This window comes from Lissotriton helveticus, chromosome 12, assembly GCF_964261635.1.
Source record: "Lissotriton helveticus chromosome 12, aLisHel1.1, whole genome shotgun sequence".
Classification (NCBI taxonomy): domain Eukaryota; kingdom Metazoa; phylum Chordata; class Amphibia; order Caudata; family Salamandridae; genus Lissotriton; species Lissotriton helveticus.
In genome coordinates, this window is record NC_136073.1 from 106,622,937 (window position 1) to 106,650,656 (window position 27,720).

The 27,720-nt window shown below is 43.5% G+C and overlaps 1 protein-coding gene across 1 annotated transcript in view; it reads left to right on the top strand.

Moving 5' to 3' along the window:
- The window catches only part of GUCY2D (guanylate cyclase 2D, retinal), a 345,795-nt gene that overhangs the window by 105,715 nt on the left and 212,360 nt on the right, over positions 1–27,720 (top strand). The window contains exons 4-6 of the mRNA XM_078668830.1: positions 8,804–8,888; positions 21,687–21,783; positions 25,043–25,186. Coding sequence (XP_078524956.1) covers positions 8,804–8,888; positions 21,687–21,783; positions 25,043–25,186 — 326 coding nt within the window. The remainder of the gene's footprint in view (positions 1–8,803; positions 8,889–21,686; positions 21,784–25,042; positions 25,187–27,720) is intronic.

Below are 27,720 nucleotides of genomic sequence, written 5' to 3' on the forward strand. Positions count from 1 at the left end.
GTGGTTCCCAAAAGAATACTTTTTCTTTGGGTTCCCTCTTGACAGTTGTTGGCCACAGATGAGGCAAGTCACCTTAGCTGCATTCACCTTTTTTGCACCCCTTGGTATCTTGTAAAAGTTCCAAATAAAATGTTCCTTGGGTCTGTATGGGGGATTGTCCTCAGGCAGAAAGTCCCTCTCCTCCTCCTCCTCTTCGTGCTCCTCTTCTTCTTGACCACCAATGTAGTCTTGTGGTGGTCCTTGTGGTGGTGGTGGAGGTGGTGGTGGTGCAGATGCACCTGCAGCTGCTACTAGTGAAGCCATTTCTCACAGAATGAATGCAGGTCTTCTTCACTCAAACAACAAAGTCAAAATGAGGAAAAAAGGTGGGGTCTTTCATCATTTGGAAAACAAAACTGTTGTGAATCAATCAAAAGTGTTATTTTCAGGTCTCATGACCTGGGCTTTCTCATCATTTGGAAACCAAAAGTGTTCTGAACCAATCAAAAGTGTTATTTTCAGGTCACATGACCCGACACGCTTACGCTACGCGCCCCGGTGCGTGCCCCGGGGCGCGCCCGGCGGCGCTTACGTTGCGCGATCGTATGCGCTCGGGTGCTTCCGGGTGCGCTTACGTAGTGCGTCATATGACGCATCACGCGGCTACGCGATACGTCACGATGTTGTTTTCGTTCGCGGGAATAGCGCTAAGGGGACGTTCACTGGTATGCGCCCCGGGGCGCGCCGAAGCACTGCGCTTACCGGTGAGCGCATCAGGGGCAAAAAAAAAAAAAACAACAACTATTACATAATTATACAATATAAAATTCGTTATAAAAATATTACTTTTCATACCTATAGAGATTTGCTATTAAAAAACCATTGAAATTCACTGAAAAAACCATAGGTTTCACACCAGTTATAGTTAGGAATTAGCATTTAAAAAACCTATTAAATTCACTGAAAAAATCATAGGTTTCACACCAGTTATAGTTAGCTGGAAATTTTACTCGCATAAAACCATTGAAATTCCCACGTTATAGTTAGTTGTACTCACTATAACTTGCGCGTGCAATGCACTGCTGATGACATCACATGTTACATCACTCATGACATGGGCAGTGACATCACTCATGACATCACTGATGACACCATCCAGTGAATGTGTGTCTTTCCGAGAAATAAATATGTGTTATATATGTATATGTAAAAGTTGATGGAAGAATACATGTTTAAATAAGTGTTTAGATGTTTTTTTTTTTTAAATTGATTGGTTAACTGGCTTATTAAGTGTATCTTAGGCAATACATATATTAGTGAGTAATGTTTAAATATTTAAATATAAGGATTAGTGTTTCACTTTCTGTATAAGTGGCTGCATGGGTTGGTGAGTAGCTACATGTGTATGTATATGGGTTATTAGATGTTTGTTTTAGTATCAGTAACCTATGGTTTTTTCAGTGAATATATATATATATATATATATATATATATATATATATATATATATATATATATATATATATATATTACCTACTGGCGGTCGCCAGTAGGTAGTTATAGTTAGGATCGTTTTCCATAGGAAATCTGCAACATTCTATTGGGAATAACTTTGGCGCCGAATGAGGGATCTGCCTGTAATTTTCCTTAACTTTGCCTCGCTGAGCTCCACTCCTTCCCTGAAAGTTTCCGGGGGATCCGTCAAGCGGGGGCCGAGATAAAAGGGGGGTCCCAAAACGTGTTTTCCCCATGTTAATTTCCATAGGGCGGTTGGACTCACTTTTAGCCCGAACGGCTGAATGGATTTCCACCAAACTTGGCAAAATCGTAGGGACTGGTACTCCGATGTGCCTTTGCTATCTCTCAAGATATATGCTCCAGTGGTTTTTACCAAAATTAACTTTGAAAAAATATATATTGGGCTACATTGGGCTATATATATGTTAGAGCCCAAATGTAGCCCAATGTAGCCCAATGTAGCCCAAAGATGGCCACCAGAGACAAAAAAAACAAATGTAGCCCAAATATCAGCCAGATGTAGCCCAACTATAGCCCAATGACAGAATGTCCCAGAGTGTTCTAAAGAACAACTAGAACGCTAACAGTCTTACTTATGACAAAAGTATGGCACACCTGAAGTCATCTTGATTGGAATAAAGTGGTAACACTTAATACATTTAATTTGAAAAGGAACAAAATGAGGGGTTTCATTTTGCCATAGAAATTTTATATATATATATATATATATATATATATATATATATATATATATATATATATATATACATACATACATACATATATATATATATATATATATATATTCACTGAAAAAACCATAGGTTTCACACCAGTTATAGTTAGGAATTAGCATTTAAAAAACCTATTAAATTCACTGAAAAAACCATAGGTTTCACACCAGTTATAGTTAAGTGGAAATTTTACTCGCATAAAACCATTGAAATTCCCACGTTATAGTTAGTTGGACTCACTATAACTTGCGCGTGCAATGCACTGCTGATGACGTCACATATTACATCACTCATGACATGGTCAGTGACATTACTCATGACATCACTGATGGCATCTCAAATGACATCACTGATGACATCATCCAGTGAATGTGTATCGTTCTGAAAAATAAATATTTTTTATATATGTATATCTAAAGGTTGATGGAAGAATAAATGGGTAAATAAATGTCTAAATGGATGTTTTTTTGTGTAAAATTGATTGGTTAGCTGACTTATTAAATGTATCTTAGTGAATACATATATTAGCTAGTAATGTTTAAATATTTAAATATCTGTATCTGTGTCTCACTTTGTGTATAAGTGGCTGCATGGGTTGGTGAGTAGCTACATGAGTGTGTATATGGGTTCTTAGTTGTTTTTTTGAGTATCAGTATCATTGTCTGTATGGTTCGGTGGGGGATATTACTTAGAGCACAGATGCATGAATGAGTGACTCACTATTTGTATGTATTTTGAAGACAGCATGTGTGCAAGACTGTATGGGTGGATGATTGTGTGTATGGGTGGGTTAGTGAGTATGTGTTTTTATAATTGATTGTTTAAGAGAGTAAATATGTTTCCGTTTCTGTAGAAGTATGTGTAGTGGTGTGTATATAGCAGTATAATCAAGTAAATGTTTTTTTGATAGTTTATTTGCATGTGTGAATTTGTGTGTGAGTAACTATATGGATGAGTATTAGTGTGTAACAGGATGTATAGGTGTATGAGTACATATGATGAGTAAGTACATGCATGAGTGACTATATAGAACTGTTGGTGAATGAGTGGATGTGTATGTAGATGTTGGAATTACCTAATAAGTTGTTGTAATTGGTATTGGTTTCTCCTTTTTTAATAAAATGTTAGTTTCTATTTTTGAATGTGTGTGTCAAAGGTTATTTTATGCTGATAGGAGGTCTGCCACTTTGTCACAAGGATGTTGTCATCAGTAACAAAACATATACAATATTTTTACCGTAGGATAGCGAGAGGTTTAAATTTACTATAACGACTCCAGTGAGTGCAACAGTAGGGAAAGCATTGGATAGCGTAGAGGTAAAAATTACTATTCCAACTCCAGAGAGCGCAACAGTAGGGAAAACATTGGATAGCGTAGGGGTAAAAATTACTATTCCCACTCCAGAGAGAGCAACAGTAGGGAAAGCGTTGGATAGCGTAGGGGTAAAAATTACTATTCCTACTCCAGAGAGTGCAACAGTAGAGAAAGCGTTGGATAGCATAGGGATAAAAATTACTATTCCCACTCCAGTGAGTGCAACAGTAGGGAAAGCGTTGGATAGCGTAGGGGTTAAAATTACTATTCCAACTCCAGAGTGTGCAACAGTAGGAAAAGTGTTGGATAGCGTAGGGGTAAAAATTACTATTCCAACTCCAGAGAGGGCAACAGTAGAGAAACTGTTGGATACCGTAGGGGTAAAAATTACTATTCCAACTCCAGAGAGTGGAACAGTAGGGAAAGCGTTGGATAGCGTAGGGGTAAAAATTACTATTCCAACTCCAGAGAGTGCAACAGAAGAGCAAGTGTTGGATAGTGGGAGGATAAAAATTACTATTACCACTCACGAGAGAGCAATGGTAGGGAAAACGTTGGATAGCGTAGAGGTAAAAATTACTATTCTCACTCCCAGAGAGTGCAACAGTAGGGAAAGCGTTGGATAGCGTAGGGGTAAAAATTACTATTCCCACTCCAGAGAGTGCAGCAGTAGGGAAAGTGTTGGATAGCGTAGGGGTAAAAATTACTATTCCAACTCCAGAGAGTGCAACAGTAGAGCAAGTGTTGGATAGCTTAGGGGTAAAAATTACTATTCCAACTCCAGAGAGTGCAACAGTAGAGAAACCGTTGGATACCGTAGGGGTAAAAATTACTATTCCAACTCCAGAGAGTGGAACAGTAGGGAAAGCGTTGGATAGCGTAGGGGTAAAAATTACTATTCCAACTCCAGAGAGTGCACCAGTAGAGCAAGCGTTGGATAGTGGGAGGGTAAAAATTACTATTACCACTCCAGAGAGAGCAATGGTAGGGAAAGCGTTGGATAGCGTAGAGGTAAAAATTACTATTCTCACTCCAGGGAGTGCAACAGTAGGGAAAGTGTTGGATAGCGTAGGGGTAAAAATTACTATTCCCACTCCAGCGAGTGCAACAGTAGGGAAAGCGTTAGATAGCGTAGGGGTAAAAATTACTATTCCCACTCCAGAGAGTGCAACAGTAGCGAAAGCGTTGGATAGCATAGGGGTAAAAATTACTATTCCCACTCCAGAGACTGCAACAGTAGGCAAAGCGTTGGATAGTGTAGGGGTAAAAATTACTATTCCCACTCCAGTGAGTGCAACAGTAGGGAAAGCATTGGATAGCGTAGGGGTAAAAAATACTATTCCTACTCCGAAGAGTGCAACAGTAGAGAAAGCGTTAGAGAGCGTAGGGATAAAAATTACTATTCCCACTCCAGTGAGTGCAACAGTAGGGAAAGCGTTGGATAGCGTAGGGGTTAAAATTACTATTCCAACTTCAGTGAGTGCAACAGTAGGGAAAGTGTTGGATACCGTAGGGGTAAAAATTACTATTCCAACTCCAGTGAGTGCAATAGTAGGGAAAGTAAATACTTCATATATAAATATAAATAACATAAATAGTAATACCAATTACAAATTATTTAAAATATTTTACAATTGTATAAAATATATTAAATAATCAATTAAAAATACAAATAAAAATTATTTAATAAAAATTACCTACTAATACTAATTATTTACCTATTAACAATACATTAATTTACAATTTAAAAATATTTAAAAAAATAAACTCAATACATTTTTTACAAAAATGTAATTACTTACAATTAAATTACTTCCCAAGCTATTCCCCTATAAACACACAACCCACTACAGAAAATAAATTACTAAAATTAACATATTTATCATTTAATCAATTAAATTTATTTACCAATTATATTTTAATTAATTACCAATTTATAATTAATTAACAAATAATTCTAAATAAATACCAATAAATTAAATAACATATTTAATTAATTATAATTAAATTACTTCCCACCTTATTCCCCTATAAACCCACAACCCGCTACAGAAAATAAATTACTAAAAATAAAATATTCATCAATTAATCAATTAAAATTAATTACCAATTATATTTTAATTAATTGCCAATTTATAATTAATTAACAAATAATTATAAGTAAATACCAATAAATAAAATAACATATTTAATTAATTATAAATAAATTACTTCCCACCCTATTCCTCTATAAACCCACAACCCGCTACAGTAAATAAATTACTAAAAATAAAATATTTATCAATTAATCAATTACAATTAATTACCAATTATATTTTAATTAATTACCAATTAATAATTATTTAACAATTAATTCTAAATAAATACCAATAAATAAAATAACATATTTAATTAATTATAATTAAATTACTTCCCACCCTATTCCCCTATAAACCCACAACCCGCTACAGAATTATATTACGCAAAAATTAAACATTAATAATAACTTACCTTAAATTCGATATTTTTGTTGTCTATATTCTGTCTAGTCGATATTATGTCCATTCTATATTTTTGATTTGATATTATTGCTATTCTATTCGATATTAAATTTTTCTAGTCGATATTTTTGTAGTCTATATTATGTCTAGTCAATATTATGTCTATTCTATATTTTTTACTCGATATTATGTCTAGTCGAAATTAAAAACTCGATATTTTGACTATTTACCCACTGTTGTACATTGAATTTTGCGACTCACAAATTGCAAATCGCAAAACAGCGCAATTTGCGAGTCGCAAAATGCAATCATCGTACATCTGGCCCTGTGTCCTGTCCAGGTATTAGTGCATAGATCTTGCATGCTTTTGTCTAACACTCTGTCCTTTTCAGGTGTAAATGTATGGAGATTTTATGTTTCTTTCTAACACTCTGTCCTGTCGAGCTGTCAATACGCAAAGCTTGCATGTTTCCTTCTAACACTTTGTCCTGTCCAGGTGCTAAGACACAGACATTTTGTGTTACATTTTAATGCACCCATGTCTAGCTGTGAATACATGAAGCTTGTATGTTTCCTTCTAACACTTTGCCCTGTTTAGGCGGTAATGCACAGAACTTGTATGTTTCCTTCTAACACTCTGTCATATCCAGGTGTGAATGCAATCTACGCGTATGTATCCTCCTAACACACTCTCTGGCAAAGGGCTAATGCACAGAACGTGTACGTTTCCATTCTAACACTTTGTCCTGAACAACTGTGAATACACAGCTTGTATGTTTCCCTTAACATATTGTCCTGTCAACTATAAATAGACAAAGCTTGCATGTTTCCTTCTAATACTCTGTCTTGTCCAGGTGTTAATGCATAGACCATGTATGTTTCCTTCTACCCCTCTGTCTTGTCCAGGTGTAAATGCATAGACCTTGTATGTTTCCTTCTACCTTTCTGTCCTGTCCAGGTGAAAATGCACAGAGCTTTTCTGTTTCTTTCGAACACCCTGTCCTGCCCAGGCATTAGTGCACAGGTCTTTCATGTTTCCTTCTAATGTTGTCCTATCCAGATGTGAACATACAAAGCTTGTATATTTCCTTTCCTTACAAAGCTTGTGTATTTACTTCTAACACTGGCCTGTTCAGCTGTGAATTCAAAAAGCTTGCATGCTTCCTTCTAACACTCTGCCTTGTCTAGGTGTAAATGTACATAGCGTTTACCTTTCTTTCAAACCTTCTGCCCTGTCCAGCTGCCAATAGACAAAGCATGCATGTTTCCTTCAATCACTATTTCCTGTCCAGGTGTAAATGTACAGTACTTATATCTTTATTTCTCACATTCTGACCAGTCCAGTTGTGAATGTACAAAGCTTGTATGTTTCCTTCTAACAATCTGTCTTGTCCATTAGTGAACATACAGAGCTTACATATTTCCTTCTTCACTGTCATGTCCAGCTGTGAAAACACAAAGCTTATATGTTCCCTTCTAACACTGTCCTGTCCAGGTGTGAATACGCAAAGCTTATATTTTCCCTTCTAACACTGTCCTGTCCAGGTGTGAATACGCAAAGCTTATATGTTCCCTTCTAACACTGTCCTGTCCAGGTGTGAATACGCAAAGCTTATATGTTCCCTTCTAACACTGACCTGTCCAGGTGTGAATACACAAAGCTTGCATGTTTCATTCTAGCAATCTGTCCTATCCAGCAGAGACTACTCCTAATACTCTTTCGAGTCCAGTTGTGAATACACTAATTAAAGCTTTGTGTATTCATAACTGGATCCGAAAGAGTATTAGGAGTAGTCACAGCTGGACAGGATAGGGTATGAATTGACATACACTGTCAGTATTTTCACTCAAAGACGGAAGAGAACATTAGAGGGAGGTGTAAAGCCTCTGTGTGTTCACACCTGGGCAATCATTTTTCCTCTTCTGGTGTTAATACCCTGAGCTTGTATATCTCAACTCTATTGTGTTGCCTTATGCAGGAGTAAATACTCAGATCCTGCCTAGTGACCTCTAATACTCTTTCATGTCCATTTATTAATGCTCATCTGTGGCATTTCTCAACTCAAATATTCTCTCCTGTCCCAGAAGTTAATACACAGACCTTGCAACTCTGGGTCAAATACTCTTCACGGTCTGGTTATAGATACAACAGAATGTATATGTCTTGTAGTACTTGATCCTGTCCAAGTGTGAAGACACAGAGAATGTATGTCTGCTCATACTCAAGCCTGTCCGCGTGTAAATAGACAGAACGTGTATGTCTTATAATACTTGCTCCTGGCCAAGTGTAAATACACAGAACATGTATGTCTTGTAATACTCACTCCTGTCCAAGTGTGAAGACACAGAGAATGTATGTCTGCTCATAGTCTAGCCGGTCCATGTGAAATTCACAGAACATGTATATCTTGTAATACTCGCTATTGTCCAAGTGTAAATGCGCAGAACATGTATGCCTTGTAATACTCACTCCTGTCCAAGTGTAAATACAAAGAACAGGAATGTCTTGTAATTCTCACTCCTGTCCAAATGTGAAGACACAGAGATGTATGTCTGCTCATACTATAGCCTGTCCGTGCATAAATACACAGAACGTGTATGTCTTGTAATACTCACTCCTGTCCAAGTGTGAAGACACAGAGAATGTATGTCTGCTCATACTCTAGCCTGTCCACATGTAAATACACAGAACGCATGTGTATGCTTTCAATATTCTTTCCTACCCATGTGCGAATACACAATTTGTACTTCTCCATCTTCCACTCTCTCTTCTCCAGGTGTGGACCCTGTGGCTGTGATGCTTGTATTCTTGTTAATCATCGCGCTGATGGTTAGTGGCATGGGTCTGGCATTTTACATCAGGTAAGTAGAGCTTTGCAACAAGTCCATGAATGCATCAATTAATGCGTGAACGAATGAATGAACACATTTATCTGTTGAGGGTCAGGGTGTGAAACAGATAATGGTTTTAAGGCGAGGTGTGAACATAGCAGAGTCTTATCATCTACAGTGCTCTCCATAGTACAATGTGGACTCTGGACAGAAAGACCAATGGACAATCAGAGACTGTGTGGAAAGGGGTGGTGTTGGTGTGGACAATCGGCCGCACTGAAGTAGGATTGCCTAGACTACGAACGGGTTGGACCGGGGCAGTGTGGATAACATTTGGCATGGACAAGAGCTTGAGGTAACAAGCGATCACATGGACATGGCATGGAGGAGTGATGGTGTGGACATGGGGGTTGCATGGCAAGAGGGCGTGGACAAGGAATACATGAACAGCACGACAAGAGGTAGATGGAACTATGGACGTTATCGGGGGTGGGTGGTGTGGATAGTCTTGTATTGGGGAGTCACATCAGTCTTATCTGTTTGTAGAGCTGGGCCGATGGTAGTCAGAATGAGTAGTAAATATTTAAAAAATTCTCTACGGTTTCTTATTTTTTCTTCAATATAGAATGCCTTATTATTTTGGTTTATCCTAACTTCTGCACTTTATAGTGATTAAGAATGCATCACTGCTACATTATATCTAACAGGGCAGTTTGAGGTAATATCCAACACACTTTGCTCATGCAGTACACCCCTGAAAGCAGTAATGAGATGACTCACTGTAGTTTCTTTGCAAATGCATGCTAATAGGCTAACACATTTGTGATGCAAAGAAATTGGTTGCAACCTTCATGTACCCCGTTCCTGTATCAGGAACTTGTCCCAACCTTTATCACAACTTTAGTGACCCTTTCCCGCCTTACGGGTTTGCTTTACGATGACTCAAGAAGCCTCCTATCTTTCATTAGCGAGGTTCTCCAATGTGAGGGTTCTGGCTGAAGGACATCGTGACCGAGAGACAAGAATTGGCCAACCCATGCATCCATCACGATTATCAGCCTCACCTGATTCTGTGTCACACTTCAGTCAGTGGGATACACCCCTTTAAGGGTGCCACTTGATCACCGACTACACCGGTGTCTGACAGAAATATTGCTGAAAAAATATCACAATATTGTGTCACAAATATCAAGGACCAAAATATTGTGAAGGCAATAGCAAAAGGATAAAAATAGATTTATTATTCTTAACTCCACATCTGTGTTCCATGAAGATGTATGTATATATATCACCAAGGTATATATATATGTGGGGTTAAGTATAGTAAATCTTTGCTTACCCCTAGAAACTTGCCATTATTATATGTGTGTTCTAATTATTCTTGACACAATATTTTGTCCACACAATATTTGTTCTCTCATATTTTATCTAAACGCCAACTAAACATCCTTTGTATTACCAGGAGGCTTCACAGTCCCTCTCCTCCAGTGGTGGAATTTCAAATCTGTCATCAAAGCAATGGAAAAGAAAAAGGGAAAATTTACGTAGATAGGTATTGATGAAAAGCAGCGAGACTCCCAAGACTTTCGATGCCGCTTGGTGCAAACCACCTCTAATTCACCTTAAGATTTAGCGATCAAAATAACGAGGCAGGCGCTGGGAACTGGAAGGCGAAGAACAGGTTTATTTCTCTAGAGGAGAAACACATCATATCAGACACCGGGGCTATCGTCAGGAGGTGCACTAACAGCATCTCTGTGGCATGGCCTTTTATATGCTTTTTCGTCAGTTTATTACATGGTCAAACATCCTTGGAATCCCCGCCTCAAGCTAGTTCCAACACAAACACAGCAGCAATCGTCCCTCCACCCAGATCTAACAGATGATCGCTATCTCGCAGCTGGACATTCCGACAGGATCTAAAAGTACGTGGGATCGGTCAGATCTAAGGGTTCGTGTCTTTGATTAGATCAGGCCCCTTTGTTGGTGAAACAAGCCCTGCCGTGTGTGGGTAATAAACTATCACCACAGGGGTTGGTTAGTACCTGGGACCGGATTGAGTGGCCAGGTGCAGGGAAGTGACTCCGGGGCATTGTCATTCTGACAAGGTTTTACGACCCTGGTACATGTGTTCAGGCTAGGTCAGAGCGTGAGGAGATGATAGCGAGGTCGGGTGACTCACAGGTGACCAGCAGAGTATGAAATGGCTGCGATGTCTAAAATGGTTGCTCCTTACGCGCAAGCAAAGGCCCTCACTAAGCAAGATGGCGTCGGCAATGTTCATATTTGTCGTTTTATTTTCTACAGTCCTCCCTTTGAACATAGTCCAGCCAGCTTGCTAGTCTATCTCAATATCCATAATGTCCTGTATCTCTCTATCGTTTATTACTCTCATCTTCGTGAGCTCGGTGTCCATAGTATTAGGGTACAAGGAGTTCAGGCAACTGGGACACATAAGTGGTATACAATGTATCCCCAAACAACAACCACATAATATTAATATTGGAACCAAGAGGATCTTCATTATTTTCCAGCCCCATTCTTTCAAAATGCCCCAAAACCAGCTTCCAAGTGTCCAAGTCTCTGACTCCTGATGGATTTCTGACGCCAGCCTGTGGAGGTGTTCAATTACCTTGAAAACAGAGGCTGAGTTGTCAGGGACGTAAGTACAGCAACTGGCTCCGATGATGCGGCATGCTCCTCCACGATCCGCTAGTACCACATCTAGAACAATGCAGTTCTGTAAAGCCACCAGGCGGACCGCCTGAAGCTCAGCTGTGTTGTTGGTGAGGATGCCAGCAGTGACGTTCAAGGCTGTTTCAACTGCTTGAGTTAGGTGCCGGATGGCTCGACTGTTTGCCATCGGACCCCATAGTGGGATGAGTCCTTTTGCTGCATCGAGGAACTGTGCTGGGGCAGAGTCTGCTTGTTCAGTGTCTTCGGAGCGCCTTTCTCTGTGGTGGTCTGCAGGTGCTGTGTAGGTTGGAGGCAGAACAAAAGCGATGTAGCACGTGCCCCCCCAGCCTTTTGGGAGCCAGGTGTAGGCTTTGGTACCACAGATGAAGTACATGTTGGGTGATACAACAAATGAAGAGGGGTCGGCAGTGTTCAGAGTCTTCATTATTTGACAAGAGCGGTGACCCACGATCTTAGTCCCATGGCCTTGCTGCATCGAGGAACTGTGCTGGGGCAGAGTCTGCTTGTTCAGTGTCTTCGGAGCGCCTTTCTCTGTGCTGGTCTGCAGGTGCTGTGTAGGTTGGAGGCAGAACAAAAGCGATGTAGCACGTGCCCCCCAGCCTTTTGGGAGCCAGGTGTAGGCTTTGGTACCACAGATGAAGTACATGTTGGGTGATACAACAAATGAAGAGGGGTCGGCAGTGTTCAGAGTCTTCGTTATTCGACAAGAGCTGTGTCCCACGATCTTAGTCTCATGGCATTCGATGCAGACAAGGCCTGAGACGTTCACCACAGATAGGGCCACTGTCAGAGTTGCGGCAGTTCGTTTCTTTAGATAGGAAAAGGTAGTTCTGGCTGGGTTGTTGTACACTTGCATTTCAACTCGTTCTTTGGCGGGAATGTTCATTGGAAAGGTTGCATTCGAAGTCAGATGGCAGAAGGGAGCGGTTGTTCTTCCTGTTTTGTTCAGCCAGAACTCATTGTAAAATTGTATGATTGTCCCATCGGATGTGGCATTGTCTTTGTAGCTCTCTTGCAGGAGCATTAACCAGGCGAGGCAAGATCCATGAACAGAAAAGGGTGAAGGGATGAAAGGAATGGAATGTTCAGTGGCATGAGGTAGCAACCCACAGATCCAACAGTTGGTGGCATTTGCGGCAAGATTGTGCTGGTGCAATAATTGTATGAAAGAATTATTCCAGAATTCTTTGCGTCGTTTTCGGAGGTGTGGTGACAGTGACACCACCAGATAGTGTTCTTTCTTGGTGGTGGGTTGCATGGTGGGTGACATTGTCCTGTAAGCGGGAGCACTCTCTTCAATGATCCAGACTGTGACCATCAGCAAGGGGCAGGTGAGAGATACTGCCACGAGGGTTATTGTCTTTGTATTGAGCAATTTGGCAAGTTTAGAGTCGACGCAGTGGTTCTTTGGTCGTCTGGGTTCTTCCATCACCTTCAAGAGGCTCGATGACTGGCAGGACCAAATACTTTCGTATAGCGTTTCTCCTTGTAGCATTTGTAGTGTTAGCTACCGTTCTGAGACTTTTTACTCAGTTAGTGGCCTGCTTGTCGGAGCACTCTCCTTTCGTCGATCTCAAATTGTACCCTTTCTTGGATGGTACCGTGGGGTCGGGAAACTCTGCCAGTTCAAGTGTCTCTGTCTGTGGGTAGCAACTCAGGGCTGGTCGGTCTTTTGTCAGGAGCTCTTCCTGACTGTTCACTTCTTCGGGGGCCGTCAGTGTCGGAGATATCTTCCTACAGTGGTGCGCATGAAGCCAGTTTCTTTGTCCTTCCACTCGCATGGCAGTCAGGGTGGTGATCAAGACTTGCCAAGGGCCCGTCCACCTGGGTTCCAGACTCTTCGATCTCTGAAAATTTCGTGTCAGCACGAAGACCCCAGGCTTGATATCGTGTCCTGGGCCCCTGGATACGTCTGGTATGGCTTGCTGCACCTGTTGGTGGATAAGTGTTAGTTCGTTCGTTAATTTGTACAAAAAGTCGGCCATTAGTATGTCCGGGACATCATTAATGAAGGTTGGCTTTGGTGCCGCCCAAATGTTCATAGGCCTGCCGAAGACTACTTCGTAAGGGGTCAGTCGGTGTTTGATGGGGTGGAGCGCATTGACTGCAATGTCAGTGGGAGGGCGTCGGGCCATTTCAACCCAGTTGTGGCGAATATTTTTGATAGATTCAGCTTTAGCCTGGCGTTCTGTCTCTCTACCAGGCCCGCTGATTGGGGGTGGAAAATGGCATAGAACTTTTGCTTTACCCCCAACCCTTTCAGTATGTTCTGTATAACTTCTGCTACGAAGTGGGGGCCATTGTCGCTCCATAAAATTCTACAAAGGCCATATCGGGGGAAGAACTCTTTCAGTAATACCTTCGCAGTAGCTAAGGCGGTGTTGTCACAGGTGGGGTAGGCCCCCACCCATTTGCTAAAGGCATACACGATCACTAGAACGTATTTTAGGCCATGGCACCTCTCTGGCTACATGTAATCCATCTGGAGGACTTCGAAGGGGTGATCAGGGACTCCAAACCCTCCCCGCGGTACTACCGTTCCTTTCCCTGGGTTGTGTTGCAGGCATACTATGTATTGCTGTACTAGGCGTTTGGCTGATTCTGCTATCTTGTTGTTATGCCATACTCTGGTGATCAGTTCGGTCATGGGGCAGACCCTAAGTGTGCTGGTAAATGTGTCTTTTGTCCTCCAACAGCCTTCCTCGTCTTTCAGTCCCACCCGAGCCCATTCAGTCAGTTCGTCCTGTGTGCCTGTCGTTTGTATGTCCCTAACAGTTGTTCCAGCATCAGTCCATTGTTCTGCTTGTGACCTGGTCACGTACATTCATGTCGTGGTTCTGTCCCGGGCTGTGGTTCAGTCAGTAATGTCGGCTAATGCGTTTCCTTGTCCAATGAAGTTGGTCACTTTCTTATGTGCCTGGCATTTAATCACTGCTAGCTGCTTGGGGAGGAGGACTGCTTTTGTCAATGCGGAGACTAGATCTCCATGTAGGATGGGTGTGCCGTGTTAAGTCAGGAACCCTCTTTCTCTCCACAGGAGCCCAAAATGGTGAACCACCCCGAAGGCGTACTGGCTGTCGGTGTATATGTTTACTGACGTACAAGCTGCTAAAATACATGCTCGTGTGCGGGCAATGAGCTTTGCTGCTTGGGCGGATCATTGGGCAATGCGGGCTGTCTCTAGGATGGTTCGGGCTGTGGTGACGGCATATGCCGCTGAGGTGGTGCTATCGGGAAGTTTGATGCACGAGCCGTCTACCCATTGTTCCCAATCTGGCTCTGGAAAGGCAGTGTCTTGGAGATCTACTCTACTCTTTGTCTGTTTGTCAGTGAGGGTTACACAGTCGTGCAGGGGAGTCACACCAGGGTCGGTTTCGGGTAGAGGTAACAATGTGGCTGGATTGAGAGTGGTGCATCGCTTCAGGGTGATGTGTGGTGCTAGCAGAGTCAACTCGTAACCTGTCAGTCGTGCGCTAGTCAAGTGTTGGGTTTTGGTCTGGTTCAGTAGCGTGTCGACTGCATGGGGTACTAACACAGTGATTGGATTGGAGAGCACTATTCCTTTGCTCTGGCGTATGGATACTGCTGCAGCTGCCACAGCGCGCAAACACGCTGGCAACGCTCTAGCTACTGGGTCGAGGGTGGCAGAGAAATATGCACAAGGGCGATGTTTGTGACCAATTGATTGCGCTAAGACGGACAATGCACATCCCTCCCTTTCATGTGTGTAGAGGAAGAATGGTTTGGAGTAGTCTGGGGTTCCTAGAACAGGTGCCGAACAAAGGGCTTCTCGCAATTCTTTGAATGCTGACTGGCATTCGGGTGTCCAGGGGAAAGGTGAGGGGGTATCTTTGGCTAGGAGGGAGAGAAGGGGTTTGACAATGAGGCCAAAGTTCGGTAACCACTGTCGGCAGAATGAGGTGAGGCCTATCAAAGAGCGTACTTGCTTCTGATTCTTGGGAACAGGAGTGTCTAGAATTGCCTGGATCCTGTCGGGTGTGAGTTTCCTCCCTTCTTGGAGAGAGGTGGGCGCCGCGGCCAGGGCGACTGACTCCGGAATCTGGGGATCACGGTTCGATCCCCGGCTCCGGCAGCAGATTAGCCCAGCACCATGTGACTCTGGGCAATAGCTTGCTTAATCTTCCCGACGGCCCCCAGCGCCTAGAGACCTTTACGGGTGATTGTGCGCTTTACAAATGTGGATTATTATTATTATTTATTATTCTTTCGATAAGAGGTGACCTAAATATGTTACCTGTGGTTTGCAGAACTGCAATTTCTTTCAAGAAACTTTGTGGCCATTTTCTGCAAGGAAGTGTAGGAGTTGGATGGTGGCTGTGACGGCTAGTGGAGTGGTGTCTGCTGCTAGAAGGATATTGTCTACATACTGTATCAACACCACCCCGTCTGGTAATTGAACGGCATCTAACTGTCTTTTGAGCACCTGGCTATAGATGCTTGGGCTCTCGGTGTACCCCTGGGGTGCTCGACAAAATTTATATGAGCGGGATCTTAGAGTGAATCCGAAAAGATAGCGACTGTCTTGGTGAATGGGTATGGAGAAGAAGGCATTCTTGAGATCGATAACGGTGAAAGTGGTAGCAGTTGACGGAATTAGGGTCAGGATGGTGGTGATGTCAGAAACTACTGGGTACTGTGGTACTACTATTTTGTTTATCTCCCGCAGGTCGATGATGAAGCGGTAAGCTTTTCCATCTCCCTCTCCCTGTCTCTTTATAATCGGTAAAATAGGACTATTACAAACATTGCTCACTACCTCTTCTACCACTCCTGCCTCTACTAGTGACTGTATGATTTTGGTCAAGGCTTTCTCGCCCTCTGGCGATATCTTGTACTACTATTTTCGGTAAGGTTGCGCTTTGTCGTATTGTCACGTGTACTGGGTCAATCATCATTCGTCCTACGTCTGAATCAGCCCTAGCCCACAGATGCGAGGGTAACGTTTCTAGTAGGGATATGTCTGTCTCAGAAATGGGATACATGTGTTGGGATGGATTATCTCTTGGGTGTTGGTGATTGTCATATAAGATGACTCGTACTCCGTCTGGCGAACATCTGATAGTCGCACGGAAATGCTTCAGTAGATCGAGACCCATAATGGCATCCGGGGTGTTGGAAGAGAGAAGGAACGTAGTGTCGATAACATTGGTTTCAGGTTTGAAGGGTATCGGTCTGGACAAAGGTTTGGTGGAGGGCGTACCGTCAAATCCTATTGAGGTTATATGTGAGCCAGACAAGGGTGCCCTTGGAATCAGTCATTTGGATAGCGCACTACGTGTTGCTCCTGTGTCTACCAAAAATGGCGACTCTGTGCCCAGGACCTTTGCGGTAACATAAGGGCCTTGTTGGTCAATATAGAGCTCGACTGGATCCCTCCCTTGCTCCTGGCTGTCCTATGCAAAGTCATACATGTTGTCGTAATCTGTCTGTTGACACTGGTTCTGTCTAGGGCGGTCAAATGCGTTCACTCTTCCTGGCCTTCCTTCGCTAGCTTCACTTGCGTACCCTCTCCCACATCCTCTTCCTCTCTGTTCATTTGCTATCTCCCTCGCCCCTCTGCCCCTACCGATTCCTAGCAGAATTGGGCATTGGGATTTCCAGTGTCTGTACTGCTTACAAAACGCACACTGATCCAGTCCTAAGTCTTGTCGTCCTGTATATGGCGTAGATGAATTACTTCTAGGCGGTTGCGCCCTAGGGGTATTCTGTTGGTATGCTCCCTTATATTGCTCCCTTCCTGTATTCACTCCTTGAAGCTGCGCTATCATTACCCTTTCTTTCAAGTCTTTCTTCTTCCTTTCCGTGGCTCTATCAATCTCATTCTTCTGGTGTTCATAGTACTGGGCCATCTGGAGGATGGCCGCTGGTTTAGAGGCTGCCCAGCTGCTTTCGCCGGTCTGCAGTTTTTGTGATACTTCTGGTAGCAGTCCCTTAACATAATTTTGGACAAACAAGTGGTGTCCGGTTGCGGTGGACATGTCTTGTCCGCTGTAATCGGAGAACACTGTTTCAAATCTGGAGAAATACTCCGAGACGTCCTCTTGTGGTTTCTGGCGGCATGCAGTTACAATGGAACAGTTGATCTTTTTCTCCGGGATCATAGTTTTGACTTTCTATACTATTTTGTCGGGAAGGTCTAATATGGCTTTTACTGGTTTCTGTCCGGGGTTTCGCTGTTTATCTAAAACACCGAGTTGCTACCAGGTATCGCCGAGCAGCTCTGTGTGGTCTACTTTCCTAATTTGTTTCCACACATCCGCTGGCAGACATAGCCCAAAGAACAAATCGATATCGGCAAGTGTCATAATGGTTGATCCTAGAGCGGTCACTAACTCTGTATAAAATGCAGTGGGATTCTTACGTATATCCGGTAAAGATATACGGAATGTTAGGATGTCTTGTCTGTCCCATGGCTGGTACAACCAATTGTAGACCACCCTTCCTTTAGCATCCTGGTGGTTTATGTCATCATTGGTCCCTTGTCCTCTAGGGGGGACCTAATAAGGGGCAGCTTCTTTTATTGGCATCATGGTATCTGTTTTTTCTATCAGGGGCCCTGTCATTGTAGATGTCTTATCCTTAACTACTCGTTCTTGTTCGATGAGATGACGGAATACCTCTAGTGTGTACAGGAAGAGTTCCGGTACATCAGTCATTTTCATCTCCCGTATCTACCTTTCTATAAAGAGCCATTAGTCGTTCGGGCCCTACATCTTTGTACTTTTCCTCGTAAGCAATGAGTGTGTGATAACAGAGGCAAACAATGAAGTGTCGCTTGTGGTTTTCGACATAGGAGTTGCACATGTCGGTTATATACTCTTCGGTCTCTTTCCTATCTATGAGCGTTTTAACTATTTTATCGATACTTGCTCGTTCGTCTTTACTTAATCGTGGGATCCTCGATAACCCTTTCTCTTTTGATTCAGCTTCTACTGACGAGCCTTTTGATGAGGCACTAGGCACAGGAGACTCTGTTGCTGCTGAGGCCATGAGAGTCAAGGCAATGGTGCGGCCTTCGACTACATTTTGGGATTCCTGACGTTGTACTTCAGGATGAGTGGGGGCATAAGGAGGTGGCAGGTAGATGATCGGGGGACCTAATAAAAAATCATCATCTACTCTCAGTTTAGCTGGTAACTCAGGGTAAAGAGTCGAGGGCCTTCTAACAGGACATTGGCCTAAAATCTTTGATTCTTGTACTTTTCTATCAGTTTCTCTTTCTTTTATGTCTTCTTCTAACTTTTTACAAGCTTGGTGAGCTGCTTTTCGTATCTCTTTATCTAGTCTAGCTTTGTTTCTTTTCTTTCGTTGTGTGGCTTCTTTTTGCCACAAACCATATCTGTCAAGCATGGCTGGCGTAGTTCTTTTTCTGCGAAGGGCTATTCCTAGCATTTCTATTTTATCGGGGTCAAAAGATCACGTCAGTGGCCACTGATTTTCCCGATCTTTCTTAGTGTGTTTATGCCATTGTTTGCTATACTTTACGGTGGCTAATCCATATTTCACATGCATTTCCTTATTAGGGGTGCCTTCCGGCGGTGCCGGATGACTGACCCCTAATAAACGGCCCGGTCCAAAACAATCAAACAATTTTGAGAAGACAGGCAAGACGTACAAGCGGTCAACAAAAAAAAATCTCAATAGGTCGTGGACAAAGGTCCGCACTACCTGTCCTTTGCTGCCTGCAAAGAGGGAATATTCCTATTCTATGTTGTTTGCAAGCAGGTAATGTCTCAATTACTACCAATAACTTCAAAAAGCGGAATACTAGTATTCGAGCAAACAATTTCAATACAATCAGACAATCAGTTTTGTCGTATATCACGACCTTACCTGGACCGTTATGGACAGTTTTTTCGTTGTTCCCTTCCAGCGCCCGTTTGTCCTCTCACCCCAAAAAATGCGGCGTTCCTGTAAGGTCCCAGTCTGGACCGCAGGTCACTCGCGAGAGGTCCGTTCGGAACCGGTGAAGTTCAGTTGATCGGCAGCCAGACGAGGGTCTCTTTCAGGCAGGTGCACTCCAATCGTTTAGATGTTCACTCCGTCGTTAGGACCTCTCTCACCGGACCCACGTGTCGCTCATGGGCCCGACGTTGGTACGCCAATTGATGAAAAGCAGCGAGACACCCAAGACTTTCGATGCCGCTTGGTGCAAACCACCTCTAATTCACCTTAAGATTTAGCAATCAAAATAACGAGGCAGGCGCTGGTAACTGGAAGGCGAAGAACAGGTTTATTTCTCTAGAGGAGAAACACATCACATCAGACACCGGGGCTATCGTCAGGAGGTGCTCTAACTGCATCTCTGTGGCATGGCCTTTTATATGCTTTTTCGTCAGTTTATTACATGGTCTAACATCCTTGGAATCCCCGCCTCAAGCTAGTTCCCACACAAACCCAGCAGCAATCGTCCCTCCACCCAGATCTAACAGATCATCGCTATCTCGCAGCTGGACATTCCGACAGGATCTAAAAGTACGTGGGATCGGTCAGATCTAAGGGTTCGTGTCTTTGATTAGATCAGGCAACTTTGTTGGTGAAACAAGCCCTGCTGTGTGCGGGTAATAAACTATGTCCACAGGGGTTGGTTAGTGCCTGGGACTGGATTGAGTGGCCAGGTGCAGGGAAGTGACTCTGGGGCATTGTCATGCTGACAAGGTTCTACGACCCTGATACATGTGTTCAGCCTTGGTCAGAGCGCGGGGGGATGATAGCGAGGTCGGGGTGACTCACAGGTGACCAGCAGAGTATGAAATGGCCGCGATGTCTAAAATGGTTGCTGCTTACGCGCAAGCAAAGGCCCTCACTAAACAAGATGGAGCCGGCAATGTTCATATTTGTCGTTTTCTTTTCTACAGTTGCCCACCTGGAATTGTCAGTCACAGAAACAAATCTGGGGCAGGCAAAGCACAGTTCAAAATGCAGATAAGGATATCTTGTAGAGCTGTGATGTGAGAAAACCAAAAATTATATGCTGAGCATACTGGCAAAAATGTAAACAAAAGAGGTTTTCAAAATATTATGAGAAATATCCAGTAGAATCTGAAAAATGCCCCTATCACTTCGGAAGAGCACTGCAAGTGCCTTCTGTTCTTCAAATCGAACATGTCCAAAATCTGTGTTACAACCATCAAGCACACAATACCTCCTCGGTTCCCCACTTTAATGCCTCTTCCCCTCACTCCATGTCCAACTCCAACTGCTCAACTCCTACATCACTGAAAAATGAAGACTTTGAATATTCTAGTGGACCGCCCACTGCTTGGAGTGTACCTGGCCACGATACATCCTGAGGCTCCAGATATCATCAGTGCTCCAAACTTCAGTACCTGGCCATCTGAAGCAAATGGTGTTGTCCAGCATGGTGATGGACAGCAGGGCTCTAGTCAGCTAGTGCAAGCTTAAAAAGCATGTGTTGCCCATCCAAAAGAGAGGTCTGAAGGATCTCCAGAATGCACAGAATCCTACAGCTTGTTCTGTGACCAGCAGTCTGGCTTCAGTGATCAATATAATACTGAGGCATGAGAAAAGAAGGAGAAAAGGAGACACATTCTGGAAAAATACATTAGGAAGAGGTGATCATGGGGGAACCGTAACATTGGAAGGTGCATTTACAATTACCTCTTTATACTGATTATCAGGGTCCAGAAAATGTCTGCCACCTCTATCTGTTAAACTCTTACAGTAAGCACAACCGCAATCCTAACCTTAACCATAACTGTAACCGTAAGCCCTACAGCTAGCATAACCTTTAAACAAATCTCAACATCCTGATAACTCTCACCTCAAAAAAAGCATACATAATTAATTTGGAAAATATACTCCTGCAATGCCTAATGGATTCTCTTCATTATAACTCAAAATAAAAAAAAATGTCCTGGTCACTTTTCTTCATATAAATGTTGTCATTATACTTTTCCATATTTTATCTTTACTTTTAAAATACCTGTATGGTTTGAATGGGGATAGACTCGCGGTCTAGTCAAAGCTTGTATCTGATGCTGGAACATGCATTTCTTTTGTCACCTCTGCTGCTCTTTCTTTTGCCTTTCACAGTTTTCCATTTTCTGTTGCAACTCCTTATTTCTCCCCATGCCCTCTCTCTTTTAGGCGTCGAGTCCAACATGCAAATATGATGAAGGGGCCTAACAAAATACTTCTCACCATGGAAGATTTGGCATTTATCAACACTCAAACCAGCAAAAAGGTGAGCAACTGCTGAGCCAGGTCTGTGAGGACCCAATGCAAAGGACAGTTTGTCTCTCCTGCACCCCACCCACTCTCCCCAGAAGGGACCGTAGAGGCAGCAGGGTATTGAGATGCTATGATACAATCTATAGCCTCTTCCCACGGGCTGTGTTGTCCGCTGTGCTCACACCACTGTAGGGGCTGCTGTACAATCATACCTCATTCACTGTGGGGCTCTGCTGGGCTCTCATTGTTATGTTATGTTATAAGGATTTTATAAAGCGCACATACTCTGGTTGGTTTCATGGCGCTGTGTCTAGGGTGGGTGTGCGATGCAAAAGAGCAAGCTTCATGCAAAACTGAAGACTGCGTCATTCCTTGTCACCCTCACCTCTGTGGGTTTGTAAAGCAGTTTTTGGACTCCTAAGGATCTTCCAGGTGATGTTTGAGGAGGTGTTCAGCCCTCCATGATTGTCAGCTAGAGTTAATGTCAGCATGAAGGAGAGAGGTTATTAGTAGAGAAGCTGATGTCTTCCAACATTGGCCTGCTTTGTCTTAAGTAGACGCCTCTGGACTTCCAGCACTAGAACCCTATCCATTGCCCTTCCTCTGGCTAAAGGAGTATACTCCTTGAAAATTGCCATTCCTTGGGATAAATAATTCTGATTCCTACCTATTGTCCTCAATTGGAATAAAACACAACTGCTTTCTTCCTGTATCAGTTGGAACCCTAAATGTTGCCTTCCTTAGAATAATGCAAAAACAACAATTGATGGACAGAATGCAGAACAATGTCATACATTCACCCCAGTACAGAGATCTGGGCCTAAATCATTTGTTTTTTTGCTCACCATGCCATTCCAGTTTTGACCCAGCCATATGCAATCAGCCCGAACTGCCAGGCCAGGTCCTCCCTGGACTGGAAACAAGCATCCTAGGACCGGTTTCTGGCTTTCAGCCCTCATCAGCCAGGATAGCTTGACTTCAGCGGCATGGAGAGCACGGGACTCATGTCTGAGCATACCCGTCCCACTCGGGGTGATAAATGCAAAAAGAACAATTGATGGACAGAATGCAGAACAATGTCATACATTCACCCCGGTACAGAGATCTGGACCGAAATCCATCTTTTTTTTGCTCACCATGCCATTCCAGTTTGGACGCAGCCATGTGCAGCTCAGTCTTGACCATGCACCAATGGGAACAGTCCAGCCGGAACTGCCAGGCCAGGTCCTCCCTGGACTAGAAACAAGCATCCTAGGACCGGTTTAGAATGTTCAGCCCTCATCAGCCAGGATAGCTTGACTCCAGCGACATGGAGAGCAGGGGACTCATGTCTGAGCATACCCGTCACACTCGGGGTGGCAAATGCAAAAAGAACAATTGATGGACAGAATGAAGAACAATGTCATACATCCCCCCAGTACAGAGAGCTGGGCCTAAATCCATCGTTTCTTTGCTCACCATGCCATTCCAGTTTGGACCCAGCCATATGCAAATCAGTCTTGACCCTGCGCCGAATGGGAACAGTCCGGCTTGAACTGCCAGGCCAGATCCTCTCTGGACTGGAAACAAGCATCCTAGGACCAGTTTCGGGCTTTCAGCCCTCATCAGCCAAGATAGCTTGACTCCAGCGGCATGGAGAGCACAGGACTTACGTCTGAGCATACCCGTCACACTCGGGGTGGCAAATGCAAAAAGAACAATTGAAGGACAGAATGAAGAACAATGTCATACATTCACCCCAGTACAGAGACCTGGGCCTAAATCCATAATTGTTTTGCTCACCATGCCATTCCAGTTTGGACCCAGCCATATGCAAATCAGTCTTGACCCTGCTCCCAATGGGAACAGTCCAGCCCTAACTGCCAGGCCCGGTCCTCCCGGGACTGGAAACAAGTATCCTTGGACCGGTTTCGGGCTTTCAGCCCTCATCAGCCACGATAGCTTGACTCCAGCGGCATGGAGAGCACGGGACTCATGTCTGAGCATACCCGTCCCGCTCGGGGTGACAAATGCAAATAGAACAATTGATGGACAAAATGCAAAACAATGTCATACACTCACCCCAGTACAGAGATCTGCACTAAAATCCATGTTTTTTTTGCTCACCTTGCCATTCCAATTTGACCCAGCCATATGTAAATCAATCTCGACCCTGCGCCCAATGGGAGCAGTCCAGCCCGAAATGCCATTGTGTGTCTTTTGCTTTCTCACCCTAAGTGCGCCAGGTATGCCCAGACGTGGGTCACTGTGCCTCTGGAATCAAGCTATCCTGGCTGAAGAGGGGTGAAACCCCAAAACTGGTCCTAGGATACTTGTTTCCCTTCCAGGGAGGACCTGGCTTTGCAGTTCGGGCTGGACTGTTCCCATGAGGCACAGGGTCAAGACTGATTTGCATATGGCCAGGTCTAAACTGGGGTGGCATGGTGGGCAAAAGAATGATGGATTTAACCCAGATCTCTTGACTGGGGGTGAATGTTTTGATTTGTTCTGCATTCCGTCCATCAATTGTGTTTCTTTTGCTTCCTTAGAATAAAGCACTTTGAGCCATATCACTTGCTCATCCTTTAATTAAACTAATCAGAACCCTACCTATTACCTTGACTTAGAATAAAACACAATGAGGTCTAAAGATTGCCCTTTGTTGGAATAAAACAATTTGAATCTTATATAATGCCTCTCTTGCAATAAATCACTGTGTGCAGTTAATTGGCACCTTATGGAGGTCAGTAATATCAGCCTACAATTATACGGCATCCAGTACATCACCTGTCCCTACATCATCATAATAAGCGTACTATTATTGTTGAAATCTGTCTTTTGTGATTTATTATACGATTGAGTGTAGCACTTAGGTTGATGTAGTGGATTTAAAATAATTGCTGTGCAATGTAATGGCAGCAGTATAGTGGCGGTAGGCCATATGAACCCTATCTATTGCCCTTGTTTGGAATACCTTCCTATTGCCCATCCTTTGAATGAACTAGTCTGAGCTCTACCTATCGTCCTTGCTTAAAATAATCCAGTCTGTACCTCCCTATTGCCCTTCCCTGGAATAAACTATACTGAATCCTACCTATTGCCCTCAGAATAAACTAATTTGAAGCATACCTATTAGTTTTCCTTTAAATAAACTAGTTTGAACCCTACCTATTGCCATTACCTAGAATAAGGCAGTCTGAACCTGACCTATGGCACTTCCTTGAAATACACTAGGCCAAACCCTATATACTGACCTTCCTTGGAATAAACTAGTCTCAACTTTTTTGTTGCAGAAACTGAGCAGCAACGAGAGCCGAACCAGTCTCGGTGGGAGGAGCGTCAGTGAGATGAAGAGCATGAAGACCCCGCGGCATTCAGGGTCAGCCAAGAGCAATTCTGTGGCAACACCTGAAAGTTCCTGTCTAGCGGTATATGAGGTACGTCTACCCCATCCCTTGCTATGTGGCTGCTGGGGACTGGCAGGCTTAGTTGTTTGGCAGATCTGGTTAGATCGATTGAAAGGGCTTTACACAGAGAGGGGCAAGTCATTGGCACACTAGGGCATCCTATTGGATGAGTAACAGATAGAGCTATATTCTTGGGCAGAATGTTATTTTAGTGTTCATGCCCATTAACCAATCATTCTGTTAGCTGTCTGACTTTGTGAAATGAAGTGGGATCCTGTACTAATTCTGAAAACTTTAGCATTGCTGTTGTTCAACGTTATTGGGCACAGTCACGTGTGGTGGGTTGGAGTTTGAAAGGACCATGCAGTGTAGTTTGGTTGATACTGTTCTAGCTATAAGTCACTGGTTTTCCTCCAATCCAACCCACTTGAGCAGCCAGTCAGCATTGCTGCAGTACTTCAGCGGGGAGCAAACTCAATACAGTGTTAAATTTACATAGACATTTGCACCTACCACAATACTGCCTTCTTGTACAATGTCAAAGCACATAGGCATCTGCACCAAATAGGATTAAAATTTGGCCTAAAGAATTTGGGTTAAGTGAAGGGGAAGGCTAGAGTCACTGTTCAAGATTAGTGATAATGTAAGTGTTTAGGTTAAGTTGAAGGTATGCAACAGGCTTATTGGCATTGGTAATGTTATACTTGGGGACAGGAACAATCTTAGGGATTCAGGTAGGGTGTTATGTTATGTTATGTTAACTGTGCTTGTACAGCGCTTAGCTGCCCCAGCAAAGGGGCATCCCGGCGCTTTCACTCACAGAGATCCATCCTGAAAGCCACAGCGAGGGACACCGATAAGGAACCAACGGCGGAAACTATTGTGATGGAAAGAGATACGTTTTAATAGCTCTCCTAAAGTCCGACAGGCCCTGTATGTAAGATTTACACTTATGGTAAGGTTTTGGTTAGGCTTAAGGATATGGCAAGGACTAGGGTAAAGTTTAATATTAGGTTTAGGTATGGGACAGAAATAGGTTCCGAGTAGGCTCTTAGTAACCCTGGGCGGAGTTTGCGGAGCTCCGCAAGTGGCGGAGTGCGATAGAAAAATGCTGTTCGCTGTTATTTTCAGTGCTGGATGCTTGTCCGCACCATGCAATCATCGCGAATGGCACCATGCACAGCGCAAGCTGCCACTTGAGTAGATTTTTACTTGAGCGGCAGCTTTCTCAACGCGAACGGGCAGTTTCTCAACGCGAGCGGTTGCAAGCATACGCACCACTTGCAATGAGAAACCTGACCCCCCGCTTTGAGAAATCTCGCCGGGAGGTTTATTTTTCACCCTCGTGAACTTGATGTTAACGTTTGTGAAAGAGGAAAAATCTCGCAGGGAGGTGGATGTTCCTCGCTCGCGCTCGCCAACATGACGTTGACGAACGCGAGCAAGGAGAAAAACTCCACTCCGCGAGCTCTGCATAACACGGAGTGCGGAAAACTCTACAAACTCCGCGAGCGGAGCAGAGTTTACCGCCCAGGCTTAGTTCTTAGGCAGAAGACAACGGGAAAAGTTAAGGCTGATATTAAAGTTGTATACATAATGACATAGGGACTCATTTAGAGGTTGGCAGACGTGGGTCATTTTCCAAACAAACACTAGCCTCACGGGACCTCCACCTCTATCCCATTCACTAATGGGGGGAACTCAAGCTAGTCACAGGCAAACTCCGCTTTAAGAGGCTTTTGCTTTTCTTATTCTTATACCAGAAAAACATTGCAGACCAGCTGCTGGCTATGAATCATTTTGTTTTAAGGAATTAGTCCCAAGAAGCCATATCTTTTTTTTGCTGTAGCTTTTTTTTTTATTTTTTCTTCTTCTGTTCCCCCCTCATGTGCAAGTCCAACCATGGCAGTTACATTTACAATCGAAATGTTCATGGACTCAACCTCATCTCTTAAAAGTGAAACTAAATTCATCAAATCACAAAATGTCTTGTGAATCACTTCTATCCTTGTGACTATGTGGAGTTTGAGGATCTAAGACAGGGCTCAGTGAAGAGTTTGAAACTGGGGCTACTCCTGATCTCACGGATTGTGATACTTGTGAAACAGGACTCTCATCATGTTCATTCGCCAAAACTGAAAATCTATTTATACACCGTATTAATGTATCACACACAGAGGGATGAATACTACTACCCAAGACAGACTTGTCGGTGACATTAGGAACAGTGGTCTTTCTCACTGAATTATGAATTTGAAGTGGATTTCTAAAGCGCGTAGCTACCCGTGGGCATCCCAGCGCTGGACTCGTTAGGCTATATCCGAAGCAGAGTTATTCAGGGGAACAACCAGGTTTTCAATAGCTTCCGGAAAACTAACAGATTAGTTTCCCTCCGTATGTTAAGGGGTAGAGTGTTCCATAGCCTGGGGGCAATGTATGAGAAGAGACGTCCCCCTGAGCGTGCTCTTCTGATTCTAGGAACGCTAGCCAAGGAGAGAAGGTTGGTTCTTAACTCCCTATTGGCTTTATGTGGTTTGACCAGGGGTCTCAAAATAGGGGGGCCT